General features: G+C 40.7%; 1 protein-coding gene across 1 annotated transcript in view; it reads right to left on the bottom strand.

Moving 5' to 3' along the window:
* The window catches only part of PTPRJ (protein tyrosine phosphatase receptor type J), a 130,702-nt gene extending 104,117 nt beyond the window's left edge, over window positions 1–26,585 (bottom strand). Inside the window, exon 1 of the mRNA XM_060262134.1 lies at window positions 26,265–26,585. Coding sequence (XP_060118117.1) covers window positions 26,265–26,315 — 51 coding nt within the window. The 5' untranslated portion in view covers window positions 26,316–26,585. The remainder of the gene's footprint in view (window positions 1–26,264) is intronic.
* Between the last annotated feature and the right edge of the window lie 1,235 nt (window positions 26,586–27,820).

Here is a 27,820-nt window from a genome sequence, read left to right as displayed (position 1 = left end):
AACTATGGACTATACATTAATCAAAATAAGAAACAGGCCCTAGGCTCAGTTTTACAATGGATGGGTCATACAATACTAGAACAGAAAGGTGAGATCAGCTGCTATTTAAATCCAGCTGGAGCCAGGTTGGTTTTCTTTGTTTGTGTTCCTGCTGGGATGAAGATGGGTCAAGCACTCTTTCCCTGGATGAAGCAGTAGACAAGTTGCACCTTTAAGTCATGGGAATGTTTTTAGCAGTTTAAAAGAATCACAAATTGGGGTCTGTGTTTGTTTGTTTGGTACTGTTAACTGGGCTGTAACAGCAGTGGAGGGTAATAAAAAGCAGACATGTCATAGGTGTGAAGTGCCATAAATCTGGGTGTCATTCTGGCTTCTTAGTTGTGGGATTAAATGGAGGGCATTAGTATTTTAAGAAGTTAAAACATCATTATAGTTTGCCATTAAAAGAACAGAATACATTAAAATATAGTGGAAGATGGGTTAGTATGTGCAATAAGATAAACAGCTAATATCCCTATTTGATTATGTCAATACAAAAAACCAAAATATTCAGATAAACTGTTTTAAAAGAGAAATACATTCTAGTTTGTCATTAGAAAAAAAAGGGTACATTAAAATATAGTGGGAGATAGGTTAGTATATGTAATGAGATAAATAGCTCATACCCGAGGATATCAATACAAAAAACCAAAATATTCTGATACACTGTTCTAAAAGAGAAATACATTGGAATACTGTGGATGTATAGCTATACTCAGTGAGAGTTAGTTTACCATATGTAATGAGATAAAAAACAAATATCCCTGTTCAGTCCTGGGGAGGTGTTTGTCCCAAGTTTCATAATAATTTGTAATTCAGCAATTTCTCTCTCCATTCTGTTCTTGAACTTTCTTTGCAGTAAAACAGCTACTTTGAGGTCACCCATTGAATGCTCAGGAACGTAAAAGTGTTCTCCGACTGGTTTCTCAGTTCTGTAACTCCTGATGTCACACAAATCTGACATTTATCCTTTGGCATAGGGTTTGTCCCATTTGCCATATGTAGAGAACTGTAAGGCATTGTTGGCATTTAATGGCATATATAATGTTGGAAGATGAACAAGTGAATGAGCCTGAGATGGTGTAGTTAATGTTGTTGGGTCCAGTGACTGTGTTGTCTGGGTGTATGTGGCAGCCAAGTTGGCACTTTGGTTTATTGCAAGCTGTGGTACCGGTGCTTATGCTCAGATGCGATGTTGTATTGCTGTGGGTGAGGAGTTGTTTGAGATTAGGGGGCTGTCTGTGTGCAAGAAAAGGTTTACCCCCCAGTACTTTTGAAAGAAAGCTGTCACTGTCCAATAGAGGCTGTAAGTTATTGATGATACGCTGAACTGTTTTCAGTTGAGAGTTGTGTGTGACCACTAGTGGTGTTCTGATATCTCCCTGGATGAGTGACTGTGAGTTGGAAGGGTCTGGGGGGCAGGCATGGGGAGTTCTTAATTCTGATTCCTGATGAGCATTATTCCTTTTCCCACCATGCATGCCTCAAAGACAGGACAGTCCCTGAAGCAGACAGCTAGAAGTCAGCTGTCCAGAGGAAAGGCAGCTACATGCCCTCCTGCTAACCCTTGCCCTGTGATTGGCAGAGCACCCAGCTATGTCCTGCCTTCAAAACAAGCAATGGGAGTGGCTTGAGTAGACTGAAAGAAGCATTAAAGCATTTTTTCCCTTCTAATTTCACCAGAGCTCATCTGGACACTAAGCCAAACCAGAATCTGCAACTCAGCAGCAAGGCCTTGTGTTTGCTAAAGAAACCATACTGTAACCACTTATCCCTCATCCTACCTAATTCTCCTGTGGGGGTGGGTTGCAGTTATAGCCCTATGCTGCCAATTCCTAGTACAAGCACATTTCTCTCATTACTGTTGTATTTTCATGTGAAGTAAGGAGCCTTTTTGATTCTCCAAAATGCACTAATTTTCTTTGACTAACCTCTCTTGTCAAGCACCCACCTATTCCACCACAGCCCTTAATTTGTCACCTTTAGCATCTACATGCACTACTCCATGCTGATATATAGATGCCTGCAGTGACCAACATACAGAATAATAGATGTTTTAGGTATCAGTGAACCCAAACTATATCCAAATACACTTCTTCCTCAAATACTTTGACCTACTGAGTACCTTGCACAAACTGAGCGTGTGCTCCAAAAGTCTTTAAAATGTTATTGGAGGGGGTAGTTCACTCTCAGTTTTTGTAGGTAACACTGCCTCAGATTCCACCTTTCAATGTTTGTTTGGTCAGTTTGCACCAATTTGCCTTCCTACAAGCTGCTAGGCTTCTACACTCAAATTCTCAAAATTCTGAATTTATAAAAAGTTTACATTTTGAACTCATACATAATTTTAGTCTGATTCATACTACACCCCAGCATGTAGCTAGATATTCTACAAAAGACTGCCCATAATACAGTTTTCCGATACAAACTATACACTCACAAAAATGTGGACAGCTCTTCCTTGTTATGGTAGAGCGACACATTCAAATGATTTCCCCTTCAGCCTTTGCATGCACCAGAACACTCATCCTCAAAGTGATGAGGCATGCAAATATTCATGCCACCGATCTTTAAGCATACTTGAACAGGCTCCACTTCCAAACCTCCAGAAACTTCCTAACCTGGAGTTGGTAACACTATTCTCAAGGGAAGTGGAAAGAACAGGTGTCTTTCCTTCAAGCTCAAATCTGAACGCAAACTAAAGAATTTGCCTGTAATCCTGCATGCAGCAGTGAGTAGGAAAATGCCAGTGTGTAAGACACCTCAGCATCTTCAGTGTTTTTACTATAGCATGCAAGTTCTCTGAAAAGTCATATATGAGAAGTGCCTCTCAGCGACAAGACCAAGTACACACTGCTTTTCCCACAAAGATTCAACTATCAGCAAAAGGTAGTTTGAGCCTGTTCTCTTGAAGCAATCTTACAGATGCAGAAATTATTCCTATGTCTTTTGATTATGAACAGTTTATTAAGATTATTCATTATCTGTAATAACAGAAATAAAAGAAATTACAAATGAAAAACCAATACCTGACATTTTGAATCACAAATAATCTCGAGTAGTACAAAAGTTATTAGGAGGAAAAATAATGTGATGTACAATAATTATGGTACATTTTTAGTGGACTTACTGAAAAGCTTTCAGTTCTTATTCAGGTAAGTAAAGAGATAGGCAACACGAGGGATGGGTAATTGGTCTGTGTCAAGCAGGTAATGAACCAAATTATGCATCAGACTATAATAGCTGCTCTTTGGGGACAATCTTAGTTGATTAAGTTGCCTGCAGGTTTTCACTCTCAGAAACAATATAATAATTGAAACAACTACTTGCAGGATTCAGTTTGATCAGCTGAAATTGCCTTAGCTACCTCTGTCATTGAGATGACTAGAGTTGGCAAGATTCACATATATAAAGAAACAAGCATTAGAAATTTGGTAGTTCAAATGTTTTCTTTCTACTCTTGCATATAATTTGAAAAGTAATCACTCCTACCTTTATAGTAAACCGGTTTTAAGTCTGAATCTCACCTACAGGCTAGGATTAAACTGTGGTTTGGAACCCTGGTTTAAAGAAAGCAAGCAGTTTGTTATTCATAAAACAAAAAATTATAGTTTGACACAGAAGCAGAAGTGATTAATCTGAGTAAAGTTCAAGGAAAAGAGGGATGAAGAGGGGGCACTAAAGGCAATTTTAAAAATTACTGCAAATACATTTAATTTTTTTCTTTAAAATATGTTTCCTTTAAAAATCACCTGTTCTGGTTTTGGTGTCATGATACAAGGCAATCTAAAACATTCTGCACATGTGAGGCTTACAGCGGCTTGGTTTTAAATTTTCTTTTAATATAAAACCAGCATAGGCTTCATTTGTGCTAGAGTTAAGGACTATTTGCGCTGTCTCTTGTCTCATACAAGAGAGTTAGAGAGATAGACAAGCTAGGACAATAAACATCCTTTCCTTCTCTCTCTGAGGCTATCCCTTTGAAGAGTAGATTGCTACTCACAGGGTGTCTGTTGTGGGGGAGGAAGATAAAGGAGATTGTGAGCCGCTCTGAGACTCTGAGATTTGGAGTGGAGGGTGGGATATAAATCCAATATCTTTTTCTTCTACTCTTAGGGAAAGTTTTCTTCCTTCCTGTCTAAAATGCTTTCTCCACACACAATGCCGTGACTCTCCATCTTGGCAACATGAGAGGAGGATGCTTGTCCTGTATCTCAATCCATCCAGTTAATCAGAGAATCTCTCTCTCTCTCCACTTTCCTATCTATAACAGAGTTCCTTCAATAAAAGAATTCTTACTAATTTGCAAATATAAAAAAGGCTTCGTGAAACTTTATTCTTGTTTGCACACACACTGTCTGGATTGCTCTGTTGCATTAAAAGCCTTGGGCACTCTGCTACTGATATATATTCCAACAATTTGTATATTCCATTTTGCTTATGAATTCTCTCTCATACTAGCAGCATTCATGTATGAAACAAAATCGAGAAAGACTCAAATGCATTTCTTAATATCAGTTATGAAAAGCTGGGGAGAAAGGGAGAGAACCCAAACAAACAAACAGCTATTTGCTGTGAGGTTGGAAAAGGGAATTTTATGAAAGGCAGTAGGCTACTGCTCCATAGATGTTCTCTCTAGTTCTTCTCAGAGCAAGTGCAGGAAATGGTTTACATTATATCCCCATTTTAATTTGAAAGTATTAGTGGAGAAATGGCTCCAGTTTGGGCTACATCACACTACTGGGAGTTTTGGGGCTGCAAACCCCCCACATTTATTCTAAGTTTCTCTGTCAGTAAAAACAACCACCACCACCAGGAAACAAAAGACAGGGGTTGATTGCTTTCGAACCTCACCAATCCTGTCAACAGCTCTCGCAAGCACCAAATACTTAAGATTTGGTTATGCAAATACTTCTAGCCAGCAGAGAACAATCTGAAGGGTCATCTTAAAACTTGGCAAGAATCTGACACCTAAAAATGGGAAGACACATGGGGAAGCCAAGTACTTTACTAGTGGGCACATACAGCTCTCCACTCAAAACAGTTCAACGTATCATCAGTGACTTACATCCTCTATTGAATAATACAAAGTTGGAGTCCAGTAGCACCTTTAAGCCCAACGAAGTTTTAATCAGAATGTAAGCTTTTGTATGCCTGCACACTTTGTCAGACAAGGAAATGGAGTACAGTAAGCAGTGCTACATATAGCTGGTAGGCAGTGGTTAAGCATGCAACATAATATAAAGTTAGAATCCAATGGCAAAACAGTGAAATTAACAAACTAAAAGAAGTTTGATCTGGATAGCATTTGCCTGGGGAAACAACAGCAGTAAAACATGTCAGAATTGGAGAATGATGGGGAGAGTGTCACAAGGCAATAAATGCAGAGTCTGTTAATTGCTCCATTGCTCCTCAAGCCTGAGTTAAACTGAGAACGTGTTTTTCTCAGAGGTATTCCTGTCCACCTAATTTGCTTTTAACATGCAGCATACATTATAAACATCGTTCCAGTTTGTCAATACAAAAAAAGAATACATTAGAATACAGTGGAAGATTGGTTTATCATATGTAATGAGATAAACAACCAACATCCCTTATTTAAGTTTGTCAATACAAAAAAAAATAGACATTATTTTGACACACTATTCTAAAAGAGAAGTACATTGGAATACTATGGATGTATAGCTCTACTTGGAGAGAATGGGTTTAGCATATGTAATGAGATAAGAAACCAATATTCCTGCCATTACCATGTGGAGCTAACAAAGGGCAGGCAGTCTAGATAGAGCCCCAAGGCAATGAATGACCAAAAATAATGCTGTGATTTAAAAGTGGAAATAAGCTACTGTGGAATATCAACGGTCAGGTATGTATATTGGAAGGGCAGATGACCCTGTGTATGTACCTTTCCTTTACCTTTTCTCTTTGTTTGATCCACTGCTGTGCAGAGTATGTGTGTAGAGATTTTCTTTTAAATAAAATTATTATTACTTTAAATGTTGGAAGTTTTTCTTCATAACCATATTAAGTCCAGTCAAACACTTTACTAAAAGCATGTTGGAAAAAGGATGTGGGTGGTCAATCAATCGGAGTGCATAAGTGGACCAAGGTGTCCCTGAAATAGCTAACTGTAGCAAGCAGGAAATGCAGCCCTTAGGCAGAGCCTGTAAAAAGCAACAGACACAGTGCTAGAAGTGCTAACCTTCTTAGCAGGAGATACTCTAAATGACCGGTTGGTGGGATCATAAATGCTCAGAGCGAAGCAAAGACTCCCCTCCAGGAGTTAGACAAACCTGGCAGAGCAGTGCACCATTGGGTGGAGACACAGGATGGCAATGGGGTCAATCTCTCAGAAGACTCAAATCAGAATGGTGCTCATAGGTCAGCAGGGCAGTTATATAACATGGTTCAACAATAAACACAGCATGTCTTACATTTCCTTGAATTTCCTGATGGCTTCCCTTCCTCCATTTAGCCTCTCTTCTGGGAAGATGCCTAGATCCTTCCATTCTATCTGCAGTGGCTCAGTGACTAAATGTTTCCATCTCTGACCATGTGTCAGCAGTTTGAAGCTTCATCAAAATGCCACTCGAAGCTAGTTCTCTTTTTGGGGTTTCCCATCTTGGAACACCCATACTGAAAGTCTGTTACCAAAACAGAGTTCACAAGATTCACAATAAGAGTGGGCTAACAGACAGAGGATGCACAGGAGGGGAGAAGATAAATCAAGAACACAGTATGAACAGAAGCAATTGCTATGCAGAGAATATTAACCCAAAAGCACAGATTTTCTAGATTAATTTAATCATCAAAGCAGTTTTCATACTCCAAAATGCCTTAAAACAGCACATGGCACTCCAAAATAGATGCTATAGGAGTAAATTTACTACCAGGAGTATAAATTTCTTCTTATTCTGTTCATTATGTCAGCTTTCTGCACAACAGAATGTAAAATAAGATTCTAATTCTGTTCTGGTTAAAGGAATTAACATATTCATTTATACTTGTATGTGTATTTCCAGCACCTTTCCATGAGCTGTCTGACCCTTGCTCTCTCAGACTCCAGCACCAGTCAACCATCCTATAGCTTAGCAGAAAGAAAGGGAGAAAACTTGAGGGCTCTTCCATTGGCCTGCCTGGCCCAACTGGTAGCAACTCTATATTAGCATCTAGCCACCACGCAGAAGAGGGAAGGGAAGACTACGGGGCACTATGAATTTTTCTGCTTTCATTTGGTATTTAACACAATATATTTAATGTTAAATAATGTTTATTGCAATTACAGTCATACAGTTTCTCTTACCATGCCCTCTACGAAAAAAAACACAACCCTCATAAAACCACCTTTTCAATTGTATAGATCTAAGTAACAGATTCTTTAATAACATTTTACTGAAATTTATTTATTATTTGTTAGTTAAATTTATACCACGCCCTTCCCACAAGCAGGCTCAGGGTGAATATCATCAAAGTTGATAAACATTAAAAACCAATTAATATGTTCAGGTATGTGAACAACTGAGGCTACTTGTTACATTTATTATGCATTATATAATGCTTTACAGCTAAGGGGAGAAGGCCCAGATGTTTATAGTCAAAAAGTCAAAGAATTCTCATGTAATCCTTAATCCATAACTGAAAGTATATCTCATGTAGGCATGATTTGTACCCGCTCATGAACTGCGAACGAATCCCACTCACTTTCATTTGATTTAAAAACAAGAAATAGAAAGTTCTAGAGAATTCCTTATTAAACTATGAAGTTTAGTTTTCTTCCAGCTACCATGTTGCAATATTTATGAAACCTGCTGACATATTGTTCTTTCAAAGTATTTTGAATATTTTTTTATTTCCATTACACTTCTCCATTTTAGAAAATGTTATTCATATCATATTTCCTTAAAATGGTATTCTATCAAGAGTGACAGAACGCTACAAATGCTAAAAATTCAATCTGTAGTTTTTATAACAGTACTCTGTATTTATATAAATCCTTCCCCAAAGGTTCAAAGTAACTCATCTATACTGTATCACCAAACCAAACTTAGAGAGCAATCCTAAACAGATCTGTTGTGAATTCTACTACAATCTATTCAATGGGGCTTACTCTCAGAAAAGTGTCCTTAGGATTGCACTAAAAATAGCTTACCCAAAATAAGCAAACAATGAACAAATGGCTAGTGTGAGATTTGAACGAGGGACTTCATCTTTTTTTTTCAGATTCAAATTTTTATTAAACATATATTTAAGCACAAATTTTCATTAAACACGTTTAAACACATGTCTAATCATACAAACATAACAGATAACAATCCCTTCATACTGAAGAACTTCAACAAAATTACAAACAAGAATAAGGTCTTGCAATAACAATAGAATACTAATTCGAGATTACCATCGCCTGTCGTTATCAGGTATTATGTAGTATCTCAATAGTAACAGGCAATTGTTAAAATCGTATTGACTTCCCCCCCCCATATATTTTATTAGGTTTTAATAAGTAATGTACATTTTTACCACACAGTTACAATAATGTTAACAATTGTGCTTACATTGAGTCTTCCTATCAAATCCTATTAACTTCTGATATGAAAATGGAATACAGCTGTCAGACTCTTGACTATTAGACATATGTTCTATAAAGGGAACCAAATGCTCAGCATACTCTGACTGGTAGTTAGGATCTTCCACAACCTAAATCTGATCCGAGAGTTTGTCCATTATAAAATTGCCCCAGAGCTTCCTTAAACCAGAGTGAGACTGAAGTGAGATACATATGAACATGAACATATGAAGCTGCCTTATACTGAATCAGACCTTTGGTCCATCAAAGTCAGTATTGTCTTCTCAGACTGGCAGCGGCTCTCCAGGGTCTCAAGCTGAGGCTTTTCACACCTATTTGCCTGGACCCTTTTTTGGAGATGCCAGGGATTGAACCTGGGACCTTCTGCTTCCCAAGTGGATGCTCTACCACTGAGCCACCGTCCCACCCCATACGAGTTTTTCCAGTTGGCAGCTATCAATTATTTAGCTGCACTAAGAAAAATAAACAAAGGGGGGGGTTTCTAATCAACCAAACTTCTGCATTTTCACATAAATTCACCATTTCATTTGTTCTTGTAATCTGCTGTCCAATTACTCTTGCACCTAATAAACTGGAGTCAGAAACTGCAACTCTGAGAGTGCTGTAGTTGTACTTTTTGCCCTATATTTTTATTCGGGACCTCCACTCATCTACACACTCCATTACAAAAGGTTTTTTTCATGGATGTTTTCACAACAAACTTTTCTTGTATGAAGAAATACTTTAAAAAAGGAGCACCTACTTGAATTAACCTAATTAACTTTCCCTATTGCAACAAATAACATGACATCTGGAAAATGCTATACTGAAATTTATTCATAAAACTAATAATTTATTTGGAGAATTGTGTTTTAAAATTCTTATCTTTAAACAAAACACAGTTCAAAAGGAGAAAAACTGATGTATGTCATTGCAAGATTAGAACACAATTTAAACAACAAATTTTACCAAATGACTTTATGTTTTGGGCAGCTTTTGAATTAATGTACTGTGTGATCCTAGATTTCATTATAATTCATCCTATTGTTGGGTGCTTTTTTTTTGCCAGTACTTACTGACATTTAACTGGTCAGTAGGCCAAAGCAGGCCAGCTAAGTGAAGGCTGCAATCATCATACCCACACAATGATTTAACTTCTGGTACAACCCAAAAGTACCATATTGCACCGTGGCAGTGCTCTAGCCTGGCATGACTTTGTCCATGGAGTCACAAAGAGTCGGACTCAACTGTGTGACTGAAAAACAACAAAAAAGTGTTCTAGCACTTGCCCAAAAACCTCTGTGGTTTCCTGAGAGTTTTCAGGCAAGTGCTAGCTAGAGTATCACCCCAGCACAATGTCAGAGCTTTCATGTCATGCCAGAAGTGATGTTTGCACAAGGATGACTATAGTGTGCCTCCCCTGCAGTAAGTAGCTGCCTCCTCCCATTTCCTATTAGTTGCCAGGCCATACTTGCAGTGCTGGAAGAGACTTCCTCCCCTACCATCACTCCACAAGCTGGCATCCAAGTGGCTATTCCAGCTGGATGAGGAACAAAGGAATTTGGGGGGGGGGGGTACCTCCATGCTGAGCAGTTGGCGTGAATGGCTTTTGGGATTAAGACAGCTAGTTTATTCCCTCTCACATATATATGCACACTTCTTCCATTCATCTTCTTTCAGAGGTATTAGGGCAACAGGGAGTCAGTCCATCTTATCTTCACCAGTTACTGCATTACAAAGAGATGAAAGTGTAACAGGCTAATAAGGTACCCAATTAACCTTACAGAGGTAAAAATCAATCCTTCTCCAATTTACAGGATAAAGAAAACTACCTGTATAATTGGCTCCCCAAAAGTAACAGTATTGTGAAAGAACATTCAATTTCTGCCATGCTTTATTGCATTATGATGCTAATAAATACTTGTGGAGAATATACCTTATTAATATTCACTTATTTAAAGCAAGTAGTAAATGGAAAAATATATATTGTTTCTACACTACAGTATTTGGAAAGTTTCATTGTACTAGACACTCTTCAAATATAGAGTAATACAAAGTCCTTGTACATAAGAAGTTTTCAGCCTAAGGATCTTTCTAGCTGAGCTGACTGAACACTCAGACTTCCCCCTTTGCAATGTACTCATGCTAAAGTCTTGATCTAGCTCCACTAGTGAGGTATCTTATAATACATAAATAAATCAACATTGTATTTATATTCTACTTTTTCTGACAATCATCTCCACAAATGGTTTACATTGACAGAAATAGAGCAGTCCAACCTTCACAATCTAAAGAGAAGGAAAAGGCTTGAATTAGTAAAAGAGTGAGATTGGTTTGACAATTAGAACCGGAAAAGGTTGATTTTTGCTAGTGTTCTTATGTGACTGGAAGTAGTACAGCTATCCTGCAGCCATTATTACCCTGACTGATGTCAGATTACTCTTTCCCTTGCTCCTGCAGTCTCCAAAAATAGTCATTGAGGCAGAGGTATTTCCAGCAGGGATGGTAAAATTATACTCCATGCATGTATTTCTTTTATTTATTTATTTATTCATTCATTCATTCATACACTATCTTCTTGGACTCAAGGAGGCTAACAAAACAACAAGGTAAGAATAAATCAGCAATATAAAAACAGTGCACAATATATGAACAGCACAGCTTGCCTATTCCAGAGGACTGGTTGCCAAATAGATAGCCATAAGGGGGGGGGGGGCACCACAGTGAGAAGAGGAGGCTGTCTAAAGAACACAGTCAATGGTTGTGTCCGCTGGTCTTCTCCTTATGGTGTACTTTCTTCATTCACTCCCAGCTTGTGGGGCCTCCTGGGGGCATGTGGTTGACCACTGTGATAAACTGCATGGAAAACTAAGTGGACTTCTGCTCTAATACAGTAATGCTCATTTTACGTTCTTACAATCATTGGGCCAAACTGATCTCCAGAATCTAAACTAACACAATGTCCGTTTTCCCACTTACCTTACCCCGGAGCGACGTCCCTCTTCACCACGCTGCGTCGGCGCGGATTTCGCACAAACTGCTGCGCAGCACCAGGAAGAGCCGCGTAGTCCCGGGGCTTTTGCGTCACAAATGTAAACTGGCGGTTTACATTTGCGACGTAAAAGCCCCGGGACTACGCGGCTCTTCCTGGTGCTGCGCAGCAGTTTGTGCGAAATCCGCGCAGACGCAGCGCGGTGAAGAGGGACGTCGCTCCGGGGTAAGGTAAGTGGGAAAATGGCCAATATTTATCCACAGTGCATCTTGACAACTGAAGGTGGGTGGAGAGAAGGGACAGTAAAGAGAATGGAGGAAGAATTTTCCTATTCTGTGTACAGGAGTAATCTGCTGTGACAATACTGCATTCCACGAATCTAAAGATCCAAGTGGACCACAGACTTAACACCAACTCTGAGGCTAGGAGTTTTAGGAGGGGATACTTGGCAAGGGTGTCAACCAGGAATCTAGGCAGTGGTTCAGGTAATAAATCTGTAGGGCACATGGAGCCAGACTGATGAGAAGGGAGTGGGCTTAGGGTACAAAGAGATAATTCCAAAGCTGAGCACAAGCTGGAAGGCTGAGGGGCAGTTCTTGTTACAGGAGTCAAGAATAATAGAAATATAGTTTGATTTTTGCAGGGTGGAAGGAATGTGGATATCCCTGAAGTAACTTCTATACTGGTAGACTGGCCTGACCTTTCTTTTGTGCCAAAGCCTTCCCTTTCCGTGTCTAAACTCTATTACTGATCCTCAGTCATGCAAAGTCCTCACCTGCCTTTCTCTTAGATCAGTGGTGGCCAAACTTGCTTAACATAAGAACCACGTAGAACAAACATCAGATGTTTGAGAGCTGCAACACATGAACATCAGATGTTTGACAGAAGGAAGGACGGGAGGGAAGGAAATTGATTGGGGATGAGAGAGATGGAAAGAAAACAACTTTAACTTTAAATGCATTCTCCAAGCCTTCAGTTAGCTTGGCTTGAAGAAGTGATTTAAAGAGAGAAATGCCTTCACCAAACCAGCCAATGGGCCAGTGGGGGCTTCAATGTGTGGGAAAGGGCCACATGTGGCTCCCAAGCTGCAGTTTGGCCACCCCTGTCCTAGATAATGTAATCTCCTTTGTCCTGAAGCAATTTCCAACTCTTTAAACAATTTTCTTCTAAAATGACAATGTGATCTGGTCATAGACCAAAAGAGGTAGAGACTGGACCACAAGATGGAGACAGAATGATAACCACAAAACTTTCCCCCTAACTAATATGTATTACCTGCTGCTGTATGTTTTATCTTGCTCTCACTGCATTATATTTCTACTTACATAGTAACATTTCTTACATTTTATAACATGTCATATTTAATGCTTATGCCTTGTTTCTGCAATCATAGGTCTATTACACTATTCATTAGATGTCTCCTTGCACTAACTTACCATATCCAATCTGCCTTCAGTCTCAGTGAGAAAGGAAGACAATATATAACGTAAATAAAATAAATTATCCATTTCACAAGAAAGCATTAAACATCTCTTTCCCCTTCATTCTTTAATGACATGGACCAAGTAAGGGGTCTCACATGCATTTTTTTAAATCAGACCTTACTCTATTATGTTATGATGCCAGCAGCAGGAAGTACAACAGCCCAATCCTTTCTTATACTGGATCAAGCAGTTGTTTAAGATAAGACAGGGTTCAAAGTTCTCCCAGAATTACAACTGATCTCCAGACTATAAATCAGTTCCCAGAGAGAAAACAGCAGCTTTGGAAGGTAGCTCTACTACATTATTTCCCGCTGAACCCTTTCTTTTCTCTCGACAAACTTGGCCTTCTCTAGGCACTATTCCCAAATCTCTAGGAATTTATCAAGACAGATTTTGCAACTCTAGCAATGGCCAGCTTTTCTCAACCTTTGAGTTGCTGTGCACGGATTGAGACTTCAGGCTACAAACCTAAATATGTTCACTCGTTTAGAAGAAAGTTAAAGAGAAATCAATGTAACCTGCTTCTCAGAGCATCAGAGTGACCACAACAGCCATTGCAATGTTGATGCATTCCAGCATTCCCTTGGAAAGTCATGGCTTTTGATTATAAATTTTGTATGTTAAGTTGTTTACCACCAGTTGTCAGGCAGGGATTGGTGAGAATGAAAAAGGCCAGAACAGTCTTCACACTGCTGATAAAGCCAAGACATCAGCAATAGCCCAAAAAGTTTGTTCTCCAAACCAGGAAACTGTTTCACAGATTTATATGAAGAACGTGAAATAACTGTGAAGGTAAACACCAACTAGTTAAACCACATACTGCAAAGCATTAGGATGGTCCCAGAAACTATATTAAAGCAGCAATTAGTTTGTGTGCTTGATCATTAAATGTTTACTTTACATTACCATGTAGAAGAATACACAAAGGTTGTTCAGGTAACCTCCCTCCTCACCTCCCTCCACCAATCATATCATAGAATGCAAGGCATACAAGCAACTTTGCCAGTAAATTATAATTACTGAAACCTGCTTTGGGAGCCATTTGTCTGAAAACCAAAGGATAAATGACAAGGGCACTTTCTAGGTGTTCAAAGTACATCAGGTACATTCTTCAGTACATCAGTACAAAGTACATCAGGTTCATTCTCTCACTAATCTACGATAATTTCACGCCAACCAGCATTATTATTTAAGACTGAAGGAATGAGGCAACATGTTAAATCATGGGCTTCCTGGTCCACAGTTCCAATTCTTAGTTATTACACTAAACCATTTCTCAATTTTCCTGTGGCTCAGATAATTTTTAAAAGACATTTGATATTAAAACCCACTGAAAGCTGGTCCACTTATACAGGAGAAGGAGATCATACAATGAATGGACCGGTCTGGACTGCAGGTGAAGGATTCCAGCTTTCAGTGCTGCTCCATATGAAAAAAAGCTAAATATAGCAAGGAAAGTGCCTCTATCCCAAAATTCTTGTCTGTTGTGACAGTGTTCTGTTTGAAAGGAGAGGATAGCATTCAGAAAAAGCTGAAGTGATACAGCACATCCTATCACCTTCTTTTGAAACCAGACCCAGTCAATAAGAATAAAGTGCTGAGTTCATTCTTAAAGCTCAGAACAGGTTGCATTGCTATACAACACGAACATACTTCCTGGTGTCAAAGACTCACAAACTATCTTAAGACAATGCTCTTAATCTCATGCTGAAACTGGACATTTCTTTTAATAGAGCGGGTTAAAGGTTACACAGGGAGCTAAGCAGAAAAGAAATGAAAAGAGATGGTATTTTCAAGCATGGTATCTGGAATTACTGAAAGTGAAACCGCTGTGCTAAAACCAACCTTTTATTTTAGTTACAATAGTTCAGGGGTGGCCAACGGTAGCTCTCCAGACGTTTTTTGCCTACAACTCCCATTAGCCCCAGTCAGCATGGCCAATGGCTGGGGCTGATGGGAGTTATAGGCAAAAAACGTCTGGAGAGCTGCCATTGGCCACCCCTGCAATAGTTAGTTAGCAAATAAAGCAAACTTATTTTTAATCAGGTAAACATCCCAGGATAAACATTTGTGAAGCCACCATTCTAGCACTTCAGGCTGTTCACATATGTAGCGGCCCTCACTCAGGTATCTCAATAAAATGTGGTCTGCATCAATCTGTTGCCCATGAACTCCTACCATTTAGTTTTGTATTTCACCTCATGGCAATGGTCTTATTGTAGTCAAGTTCTTTCTTTTCTTGATCCTCAGGCCCTGTTGAACTATAGCCATTCTTTCCCACCTCACCCAGCTTGGGTCGCTATACTCTCCCCTTCAGGCTACTTCCCCAAGCAAAGGGGGTTTTTTGGGGGGGGGGGGAGATGGTTGGTATTTTGTATATTTGTGTGTGTGCGTGTGTTTGCACCTGGAAGTCATGATGACTTCTGGTGACTGATCCCTACTGGGGTACAGGATATTCAAAGAGGTGGCTGAAGAGAGCCTGCTGCTGGGTATTTCAAGGAAGTCTCCCACGCAAGTACTAACTACAGTCTACCTTGCTTAGCTTCTGAGATCTGACAAGATCAAGCTTTTGCCTGGTTAGGGCATTCCCCAAGCAAAGTTTGAGAGGGAAATCAACTCAGCAGTCTGACAACTACCAATTTTATCCCCAGTAGTGAGCCTACCCCAGGCAACAGATCACAAAAGGAATGGAAAGAGGATGAGGAGGGGGTGCCTGCCAGAGAGTGAAACTAGGAAAGGCTTTCAAGCATGGAGACAGAGGATCAGTATGGCAGGAGGTAATGCTGGGAGAGTAGTCATATACCGTAATTAATGTTGAGATGAAGTAGTGGAATAGAGAGATATCACTGGTGGGAAAAGACGGTTTCATAAGGAGATGCTTATCATCATCAACATGATTTTCAGGGTATGAGCTTTCATATCCCCAAATGCTGTTGGTCTCAAATCTAGCTCATCACATATACTTAATCTATCCTGTTTCTACTTCTAAATATATATTAGATGAAAAGGCTTTTGAAGAAATAACTGAGTCAGTCTCCTTCTGGTTAGGAAGGACAGATTAGGTAGTTGAAGTAATGCTGTTTGGGTTACTTGTAAAAAAACCCAATTTTTGAAAATGTTAACAACATTTAACTCATAAACGAAACAGCAAGTTGCGTCAGTGAACATGGTTCAGTGCATTTTTGTGTAGCTTACACATGCATTCACTTCCCCCCTCTCCTTCTACACTAAATATATCTTTTTTTCCCATGTTAAGTGGCAACACAGTGAAAACCATACACCAGGGGGGTTGGTTAAATATTTTCCTTCCAGTATGAAAGTGGGTGAACACTACAGGTGATCAGAATGAAAGATACAAAAGGTGGACTTGCAAAGACTCACGGGAGGGAAGAATTCTATTTCTTCCACCCATTCCCAATTTCCCCCTTATACTACAGTTCTGCGTTTTCATCCCAAACTGAATTACCTTCCCTCCACTCAGCCACCTGCCTGCTTGCTCTTCCTGACCAGTTTTTCTTTGCTTATACTCCACTCACTCTTCATGCTTAGTCTTCCCTCCCATTCCACCCACTCACCCTTTCCAGTCTTCACCAGCATGATGAAGGAGGTACGGGGTAAGAATCACACTGATAAGAGAAGCAAGCCATAGCTGGCTATAACTGCTCCATGTTACTTGCCTGAAGTTCCACTATGTTTTCACATTTTAGTTGCTATGGAACACCAAGATGTCAGCTGAACTCCTTTATTCCTGGAACGTCTGTGCAAGCATAGATGTCACTGTTCAGATTTCCTTCCTTTTAAAGTTTTTCATATTTTTCTGCAAACCTAGCTTCTTCTGAATTTGCAGAATTTTGTACCCTACCCAAGTGTGGCCAAATTATGCAGAATTTTAATTTACAGGGGAGAGACATACATAGCTGTTAAATGTAGGTAATATTATTAAGTTTGGTGGGGGTGACAGAGAAAGTAAATAAGGAACTCTTCAGATGTTGTGTGGCCTTCTGAACACCAGCTTTAAATTATCTACCTTTAAACAGCCACCCTGAGCAGGTACTTGACATAATCCTTTAGCATTTGCCAACGTTACCAACTGAACTATTTTTTTTATATACTTAAGGCAGTGGAAGTAAGGATAACGCTGAACAGAGCTCAAAAGAGGAATATTCCTTTCCTGGTCATAAATGAATTCTAGTTGATTTCTATTAATTCATTCCCCAAACAAATTCAAAAATGAAGGCAAGTAATTCAAAGTTATAATTATTTTGTTTTAAGTACTTTCAGGACCACTCTGCACATGTTCACTACCAGTGTGGCATTGTAGATAGAAAAGTTTTGATGTGAGAAACTAAGTATAAAGCTTTATTGAGAACGTAATAAGCTTTTATGTGCTCTCTAAGCACACTGACCCCTTGTCTGATGATGTGTGCTTAGAGAGCACACGAAAGCTTACGTTCTCAATAAAACTTGGTTGGTCTTAAAGGTGCAATTTGACTCCTGCTTTGTTCAGCTGCTTCAGACCAACATGGCTGCCCTCTTAGATCTAGGCATAAAGCTTTCAGACCATTTATTTTTCAACCTGTTGTACCTGATATAGTTCTTGTGAAGAAGATATGCAGTTTTGAGCTACACATGTAATAAACAAAGACTCTCCACTCTGAAAAGCAAAGTATTTACCCATAATTCACCTAAGTACCAAAAATAGTCAATGCCATCAGGAAGTGGAAATTGCAATATGCAAAAGTGAGCAAGAGCAGAAGCTTATTGCCAAACTACACATAATCTGTGACACAACTGTATCCTTTTTGCAGATGGATGTGACACCACAAAATATACATAAGGGCTTGTTTTGGTTCAGCACAATGAAGCAGGGGGAAGACAGGCTTCAGCCTTCTTTTCCTGAGCCAAAATGGTGATGGGGGCATGTTTCAGCTCATGAAAAACAGCACAGGAAGGGAGGTAGAAGCCTCTCTCACACACTCCACATTGTGCTCCTGAGACAAACTGGGTACCGGCGTGCTTGACAACATTAGTTCCCCGATGTCATGTCCGTCTGCAAAAAACATACACAGTTTCCCTAACCAAACTCATATCACAGGTGACGTGTATTGGTCCCAACTACAAAATTCAGTTCACAAACTCAAGAATACTGTAGAAATGATTTTCTTATGAAAGAAACTCTCAGTGACTTGAAAAACTGTATAGTACTTGGGAAATAATATTTGTTCTACATACAAAACTTATTGTTTTAGGGCAGGGTGGGGTTGGGAGGAGACAGTGTACCTTTTATGACCATACCTGATCCCCTCATCTGATGAAGTGTGCTTAGAGAGCACACGAAAGCTTACGTTCGGAATAAAACTTTGTTGGTCTTAAAGGTGCCACTTGACTCCTGCTTTGTTCAACTGCTATCCACAGAGTCAAACTTTATACCGAGTCTTGCTGTTTTGAAAGAAAATTGCTAGACGATATAGATACCAGTCAAATTTTTTAACAAAGGCTATTGGCAGCGTTCTCCTATAGCCTTGAAATTGCTTAAATGGAGGAGGAAAGGTCCCCTGTGCAAGCACCAGTTGTTTCTGCCTCTGGGGTGACATTGCTTTCACAACATTTTCACAGCAGACTTTTTATGGGGTGGTTTGCCATTGCCTTCCCCAGTCATCTACACTTTCCCCCTGGCAAGTTGGGTACTCATTTTACCAACCTCGGAAGGATGGAAGGCTTAAATGGAGACTACGGGGGGGGGAAGAAATCTTGAACCATTTATGGCCTAAGAGATGAATCAGGTCAGCTGAAAACTTCTCCTAAAGACATGATTCAAATGTTGGTGTCCTATTCTGTACTAACACCTATTTGCAAAGAAGGGAAAGATGAAACTGATCCTACTTCCTTTAGATCCAGTGCCCTCTTAAATAATGATTACAAAATCTTTACTGCAGTCTTTGCATTACAATTAAAATGCATTATCCATAAATATCTTAATGCTGACATTACTGGTTTTATTCCTTCCAGGCATTTAGTGGATAATACTAGAAGGATGATAGATATTATTAACCACTATAAAAAGGCAAATATATATTCAATTATTTTTAGCATAGATATGGAAAAAGCATTTGATTCAGTGGAGAAACAACACTATTATGCTTTTAGAATATATGGGAGGTGGTCAAAATCTGATTAGAGCAATGAATACCTTGTATACAAATACTACAGCACAAATAAAGATGGATGGGGGATTTCTTCTGCTTTCAGTACTAGCAGGTTGGAAGCATCTGAATCCTGGAACTCCTCTGGGCCTGGCCACAGTGGCAGCAAAGTCTGAGAGCTGCTCTGGGCCCAGCCATGGCAGCAGCAGGTGCTCCAGGTCTGGCCGTGGTGGGTGGGAGAGTTGCTGCTGCTGTGAAGGGGTGATCTGCTAGGGGAACAAGCAAGATGCTGTTGAAGAGGCTGGGCAAGCTACTGGCCAAGGCAGCCAGGTGGTGAAGAAGCTAGGCAGGGGCAAGTGAGATGCAACCACTGCTGCAGTGCAAAGCCTGAGCTGCCAAAGCTGGGAAGAGTTCAAACAAGCTGCTGGCTGAGGCTGCAAAGCTGCTGCTGCTGCAAAGGCAGTGAACCTGCTGGGGGGCTCAGTTAGTCACAGCGGCAGTGAAGAGGCATGGCAAGGCAACACCACTAATGAAGAAAATAGAGTGATAGGGTGCGGAGACAGGAGATAAAAAGATGAAGGAAGCAAAAAGAGAGGAGTGATTGTAGACATGGGGGAGAGCGAGAAAGGGAGGGAGAAAGAAGGAAATACTGAGAGAAGGGGGGAGTGGGGAGGAATCAAAGGTAGGTAGAATGGGGCTGCACCTCCTGAAAGTTGCTTGTGGGTGCCCATCATCTCTGTCTCTCTTCATCAGTCTGAGGAAGTGGTGTTATCACTTCAAATAAGAGACAGGAGGAACTGCTGCTGCCATCAGCACAGCAATTGCCATGTCTCTGCATGAGCCTCAGAGATGGGTAGGACTGTAGGCAAGGAAGGAGGAGCTGGCAGCGCAGCAGAGAGGAGGAATTATCACCCACCAAGCCACAAGGAGTTGCCCCTAGAATGCCCTGAGGGGACAGCAGCAGCCATGCCAGCTCAATCCTTTTGTCTGTATAAGGGTGGGGGAGGCAACCTGCTTCTTTTAATGTTTTCTAACATCAGACTTGAAATCAACCTGTCTCATTTGGCAGACTGGCTGCTTGTTCATGCTGTTTGCTCAGTTTTCTGCTTCCCATCATGGAATCTAATCAGGCACTGACATACAATTTATGCCAGCAGAAGCTTCCATTGCCTAGAATAAAATGTCATTCCTCTTTAAAGCAGGATCCAAAGTAAGTGAGAGAAAGAGAGAATGATAGGGTGGGGGAGGGAGAAAAAGAAAAAAGGAATGGCATTAGGCATGGAGGGGAGATTGTCACTAAGGAGCATATCTAGTAATTTAACAAATTCTACTGATATTTGGGTCAATAAAGTGATCTCTGGGCAAGGTACAACAACAGTGAGAGACAGAGGCATGGGATCCTGTGTGTGGTCACTCAGCTTCAAGAGTCTAGTCCTCACTTGCTCTAGCCTATCATAGAATCAGTAACAGACTTTTTCTCCACTGGTGGGAGAGCCTTGCAAGAGTTAAGTAAATCTGTCTCAATAGCATATGTAGATGGGGAATTCCCTACCTTAGACCCAAATGGGTGGAAGGTTCATTCCAACTAATGAGATCACACTCCAAAGGGTTGACTGAGTCACTGGGCCCATTCTTAAACACAGACAGGCAGCTCTGGGCACATGGGAGGTGAGGCAAATCTCTCTGGTTCAATTCAAAGCAGGGTAGCAGGGTCAGTCACACCACCCTGTATACTGCACAGGAAATGTGTTTGATCATCTGCATGTTGCAGCATGTTATTCATTTGGAAAGGGTTTGGTTTTTTAAAAAGATCCCTTACCCATGTGCATAAGCACACTGCGGGACTGTAAAGGAAGGGGGGGGAAGACCTTGGCTTGGTGTTTTCTTTGTGCTCTCCCATGATCAGACATCTGGAAATGAGGAAGAGTGCATGCAGGGCTAGTGCATAGGAATAGGCCAGGTAGGCAGATAGCTAGGGCACCACCCAGCTACAGGGGCCCTCTCCTCAGCACTCTTGGCTTCCTGCACAGACCCGGGAAGGAGAGAGTGGCCAGGTGGCGTGTGCTCTCCTCCAAGCCCGCCTTCTCTTGCAAGGGAAGGCAGGCTCAGAGAAGAGCGTGCCCCGCCAGGCGACTGTCACCTGGGAGGCAAAAGCGGCCAGGCAGGGCACCAGCTCACCTTCCCTTGCTCAGAGGAGAGCATGCCCCATCCCACCGCTCTTGGCTTCGAAGTCGAGAGCAGCAGGGCAACATGGTGACCTGTGCTCTCCTCAGAGCTCGCACAGGCTGCCGCCCCACTCTCACCTTCCTGAGTCTGTCCAGGGTGGGACCTAGGGAGCCAGGAAGTCTGGCACCAGCCTTGAGTGCACAAGGAGTATTTGCCACTAGTTTTCACCTGGTGGCTATTTAATCCATCTCTGAGTCATCAGAGAGCACTGTGAGTGCTAGAGGAGAACAGCCACCAGGTGTACCTGTCTGATGCTGCCCTTTTAATCCGCCTGCGGGAAGTGCTTATGTCGGGCAAGATACCCATCCAAATGTAGCCAGTGACTCTTAACTATGAGATCAAATGTCCCACTGGCCACTTGTAACGCACTGGATATTAGAGCCTCCAGTTTGTCTCCAATCTTTCCTACTCATTACTTATTTTAAAGTTAAGGCTGGGAGAAAACTGCTATAGAGATAATATAATCAAACACTGTTTCTCTTGCATCAGGTAACATACTTGCTATTTCTACCATTCTTTCTCAATTTTGTATATGTCAAGCAGAACTAGATCTATTAAAGCAGCTCTCAGAGAACAAAGTAAATCCTTTCTTGTAGGTGATTGTCCAGTTCTTCACAGCATTTGTTGTGGTCCAGACATCTGCTGCAGGTCATTAGTTATGTTTAGTTTAAATGCAAATTTCTGCATTCGTAGGACGAACTCCTATTGTCACTTTCTATGCATGTATGTATATACACGTAATATTTCTAGGAATGAGTCAGAAGCATTTTTTTCAGCCTCGCTAACCACTTTTAAAACAAAAATGTCAGAATCCAGATTCTAGGCATCCACTTCACAGAGTATAACTCAAAATATCAATCAGGGAAAAGTATATGTCAATATATGCTGAACAAAAAAATGTAAAAGAAATAAATACTGATATAATAGATCATGAGAAGGAAAAAAAGACAGTAGGTGATACAGGTAACAATCCTAAGCAGGTTTACTCAGAAGTCTAATGTTATTCAATGGGGCTTATGCCCAGGAAAATATTCCTTAAAACTAGCCACAGGCTTTCAATGAAACAACATTCATTTTAAGCAATTAAACTTTTATAATCATACAATACAATTTGAAAAACTGCCTTGAGGCTGGGTGTGGTAACTGGAAGGGATATTGTGTTCTATACATCCTTTTTGAGACCCTAATACTGTGGACTCCATCCCTTTCCAGCAATCTCAATTACTCAGTGTAGACAGCAAAATCTGTGATATGTTCCCTCTGTGATATGTTTTAAGGAAGTAGAAGGGATTTAATGATGGCAGTGATAAGAGCTGTTTGTTATTAATTAACCATGAGCAACCTAACTTAAACGCATTACAAGGGTACTGTTGCTGTCTTCCTCAAGCTTAGGTCACAGTACAAGTATAAATAGCGTCTAGGAAAGGAATGCAAGTTCACCAAGAAATACACACACTTAAAATTTTAGGCAATCTCCCCGCAGACGGAAACAAATATCTAAGCCACATCACTAGCTTGAAGCAAGGGTAATCTGCAAGTAAAGACACTGAAGTTAATGGAGGGTCACTGATCTAGATTTTTAAACCTCCCAGTCCATACTTCTGAATGAAAGCTACTCCAACATTCCTTTTGCCACTAATGAAACGGCCAACAGTTCCTCAGTCTTATTTAAAAAACAGGATTATGCTATAAATAGGCACCAGAACAGTCAGAGAAAGATACAGAACCAGAGCCAGGCTTGGAGTACAGATTAGACCGTGGCAAGTATAATGAGGACTGTGGGTTGCATACTAAGAAACAGTATTATAAACAATAACTTTAATGCTATATTTAATGCTACAGCCCTAATTCAGATTCTCAGAAAATATTCTCATTGTTACATATTTGCAAGTATAATACAGAACACACTTATCCACTTCCTGGTAAAGATGCACATTTCCCATCTGGTTTCTGGAGTTTCCCCAAATATACATCTTTACTGGAGTAGTGGGAATGGAATAGGCAGGGTGGCTAGCCCTTCTGTATTAGATCTGCAAATACGTATTTTAAGACACAGAAAGCAACAACAGAGGATGCACTAATACCCTAAAGATGCCAAGTCTGTGGTCCATTATTATATCAACTGTTATATCAGCTTCCTTCTGTTACTTAATACCTTTCAGACAGTAAAGTTGTGAAGGCCTTATAATGCTGAAGAGTAAATAAAAAGATCATTTGAAAGTATCATTCATTTATTCCCACAAATATAGTTGGTCAGAAAACATATTGTTGCATCATGGAAGGCTTTACCATTCAGAGGTGGTACTTTACCACCACTAAACCATTCATATTGTATTTTGAATCCATTTTCAAGTGTCTGTTCTTTGTTATTTTAATAAGAATAACATCTCACAATCCTGATCTCTGAACGTTAAGATAAGAATTAGAACTACCAGAAAGTCAGAATAAGCAATTGGACCTTCAAGTAAACTTTCATGTAGTAACTAAAATCTGATCTACCAATTTCTTTTACTAAAGAAGGTACTTCATCTACTGAAAAGAGTATGAATGGGGTGAGAAAAGTGAGGAGATTTTCCAAAAGTTATGACAAAAGAGTGTTAAACAGCAAGAGTCCAGTAGCACCTTAAAGGCTAACAACATTTGTGGCAAGGCATGCATTTTTGTGAGTCATGAAAGCTCATACCCTGCCACAAATTCTGTTAGTCTTTAATGAGCTACTGGACTCTTGCTCTTTTCTACTGCTACAGACAAACATGGCTCCCCCTCTTGATCTATGAAGAAACAGATTGCTTTCTGGTGAGCAGCCAATGTGTATCATGCTCAAGAATAAAAAATAACAACCAGCAGTATTTTTAATATACAAAACTGACCCTTGCATGACTGGTGCCAGCATTATTGATCAACATACACACATCACAGAGATAAAACTTTACAGTACTTCTACTTCCTTTAGTGCAGTTTTCCTTCATAGCATTAATGATACAACAGTGATAATGTTATAGCGAAGGGAATAATGGTGTTATACCAGCATTTTATGCAGTAAATGGGTCAAGTGTATATATATGTCTTTAAATACACTTAAACATAAATCAGAAGACCCTGGCCCAAACATGTTTCCTTTTCCATTTTTTAATAGAATTATTTTAGAGCAAGTGAATTAGTACCGTACAGCCTTTAAAGGCAAACTAGAATAAGATGGTGTCCTCAGGGTCACCATAAGGATGCTGTCACCATTTTAAAGTAAAAATACTGCGAGAGATTGATTGGGCCTTCAGTGCAGCAGGCTGAAGTGCTCTTGTCCTTCCCCCTGCCCATGGCTTATCCAGTGCCAAAACAGCCGCAGCCCTGCAACCAGCTGTTTCATCGCTTGAAAAGGCACAGTGGCGGAGCCAAGAGTGTTATGCTACAGGTCCAATCACTACCATGCCCTTCTGGCATTTGAAATGGTGGTGGCATCCTTGTGGCAGTCACAAAGATGCCACCATGTCCAGTTTGGCTCTTAGTCTGGATTTGTTAATTCAGGATTTATATCACTTACAATTTCTGTACTCACAGGCACTAACACACTTCACCTTGTCACACACAAATGCCACAAAATCACATTATGCATTATACTCTGTGTTAATACAGGGAATACTTATCCTCTTGTTTATTCTCTGCTCGATCCTTGTTTCTTCCTCAGTCATATAAGGTTCTCTCACAGCTTAACCATTTGGGATTATCAACACAATTTAACACCAGTAAATAGTGCAAATTATGTGACCATGTATAAATTCTAACACATTTTGAAAGAGCAGGGAAGCCTACCCCTTAGCTACTATTTTACTTCAGAGTAGATAAACATGGTTAAAATGCATTAAACATTAATTTATATGAATTAAAGTGGCTTTTATACGCAGGCCAAGTTACACACGTTAACAGTGCATGTTTATTCAAGTATGAATCCCACTAACTTTGGTAGGACTGAAGCCATGCATGAGAATGAGATGCTAGAATGGAGTAAATCAGTTAAGATTCAGGTGGTGAATATCAGTCCTGCCTCCACATTAAAAAACAAAACAGAATTATGAGCTTTGTGCTAAGAGAAAATGAGTACAGCAAAGAGAAAGCATTCTAGTTCAGCTGCTGACCTTCTGTGCTACTTCTCTATCAGCAAGGGGCTCTTTACACAGTATATAGAACTGTGATTCCCTACAGTACTGCAAAGTGGTACAACCACAGCGCTCTATCATCTTATTATGCCTTATGCTGAGACCAGGCCTTAGCCCCTACTAAGTATGCATAGCCTTATAACGCACTTTGAAAAAATATCCCTGTCATCTCTCAATCGGATGTAAAATCTACGTAGGTTACACCGCATACTAACAGTTGTCTTCCACTTTCTATGCCCCGCAGGCGTGTTTAATCTGAGCTGAAAAGAATTCCATATACTCAAGAGCCTCGTCAGAGTTAGGCGCGCCTAACGCTGGGGAAAGTCATGTTCAAAGCACGCTCAAGAACATCAGCTACCTCCGCTCCAAGCACCTTTTAAAAGAATCAGAGCAGCTTATCACAGACTTTCCTTCCCTTAAACCGGTGAACGGGCGGGGGGGGGGAGGAGAGAGATAAGGAAGAAGGAAACTCTAAAGTGGCTGTGTTTACCTGAAAAGAAGAAACCGGTTTCTCGATCCTGGGGGTGGGGCTGCATACACAGCATAGGTGAGCATAGCAAAGCACTGGGGTACAAGGACAGGTTAAATCAGCCCTTTGGCGGCTGCAAACGCCCCCTCCACGCGCCGCTCACAGCCCCTCCTCCTTCCACTCTCCAAGCCCCTTACCTGATTAAGGCACAACACGAGAAGAGGGAAAAGCTGCGCCAGTTGCCTCATGGTCTTCACGGGGGAGGAGGGGGGGCGGCGACGCGTCGCCTCCCAGTCTCACGTTAAGTTCGCTCAGCCTGGCTCCACGGAATCATGGCAGAAGGACTCCAATCCGCCCTCCCGCCAAAAACAGAAGAAGGCGAAAGCGGGTCGGCACAGCCGCCTTTCAGTCTCGCGCGCTCCCCAGGCGGGACCTCGGTGGCTTTTTTTCTCTCTCTTTTCTGCGGGGAATGTGAAAGCTCGCTGGGGAGAGAGAAGTGCCCAGCAGGGTGGAGCGAAATGCACGGCTAGGACGCGCAGCAAGGCGGCTAGGGAGTGCAAAGCGCTAGTCGGTCACCTCCCCTTTCTGGCCATTCATCGCTTCCTCCACGCTGCCAGGGGGCAGGAACCGATCGACGTTGGCAGGAGTTTAAAAGGTCGCTTTTTACAGCCGGCCGCTGGGAGCTTAGTAGGAAGTTGTTCAAACTGACATTCTGCCCCCACCCCGGTCCGGACTGGGGTTAGACAAGGAAGTGGCTCCAGGGGATTTTCTTCCCCTTGCATTCTTCTTTGCGGCGGATTGCAACAGCCGCCAAAAGGAAGGGGGTCTTCCGGTTTAGAGTTTTGGTTGTTATTTTTGAGGGTATACTCTTTAGCTGCAGGGACTGTAACTTCAGGGCGGCAATCCGAAACATATTTGCTAGGAAGCGAGTTGGGCTGAACTCAGTGAAGCTTACTTGCAAATAAGCATTCCTAAAATCGGGTTATATTGCTCAATGGGATTTTCTTTTGAGTAAATGAACCATAAAATATTCTGTTAGGCTACCTGCCAGAAGATTAATGCCCAGACAGTAACCTGTTAGCAACTCAGTAAACTAGCCCTACCATAAGGCAGCCTGCTTATTTGGGAACACATCCTATTGGATTCAGTGGGATTTCGAATGCATATAATAAAGCTGTAAAATGCACACATTAGTAACAAGAATAATGTTACCACTGTTCCACTGTTTAGATATCTTACTAAAAAATACATTGTATGGGCCTTCTGATCAACACTTCTGAAGAGAATTGGCCCTTGAAAATCTTAAAATACTTTTTTAGCAAAGCAGGCAATGGAACAATGTTGCTAAGGTTAGTATTTAATATCCTACCTACAACAGCATGCATGCACCTTTAAATTTCATTTCTGCTTTTTGTAAAATAAAGGGAAACAGGCATGAGAAGCAGTCATAAAAAGGAACTCAAAAGCTCTAGTGTTCTGAACTATCAGTTATAAAAATATTATAAAAATGGGATTTAAATTACTGGGTTGTAGGCCTAATTTTTGAAACATAATTTTGGCTGTTATTATTTTGTTTTAAAGGAACTTTTATGAAGACATATTAGTAGCCCAGATGTATAGACATTTTCTGGCTTTCACTTTCATGTTAACTTTCATGTTTCATAAAAGATTCTGGGTAAAAATAAAAGGAGTAAGAAACAACAGTGATATTATTGTGGGGGTCTGCTATAGACCACCGAGTCAGGCACAGGAC

This window comes from Heteronotia binoei, chromosome 21, assembly GCF_032191835.1.
Source record: "Heteronotia binoei isolate CCM8104 ecotype False Entrance Well chromosome 21, APGP_CSIRO_Hbin_v1, whole genome shotgun sequence".
NCBI classification, from domain to species: domain Eukaryota; kingdom Metazoa; phylum Chordata; class Lepidosauria; order Squamata; family Gekkonidae; genus Heteronotia; species Heteronotia binoei.
The sequence above is the reverse complement of the archived record's forward strand: the minus strand, read 5'-3'. Positions and strand labels throughout refer to the sequence as shown.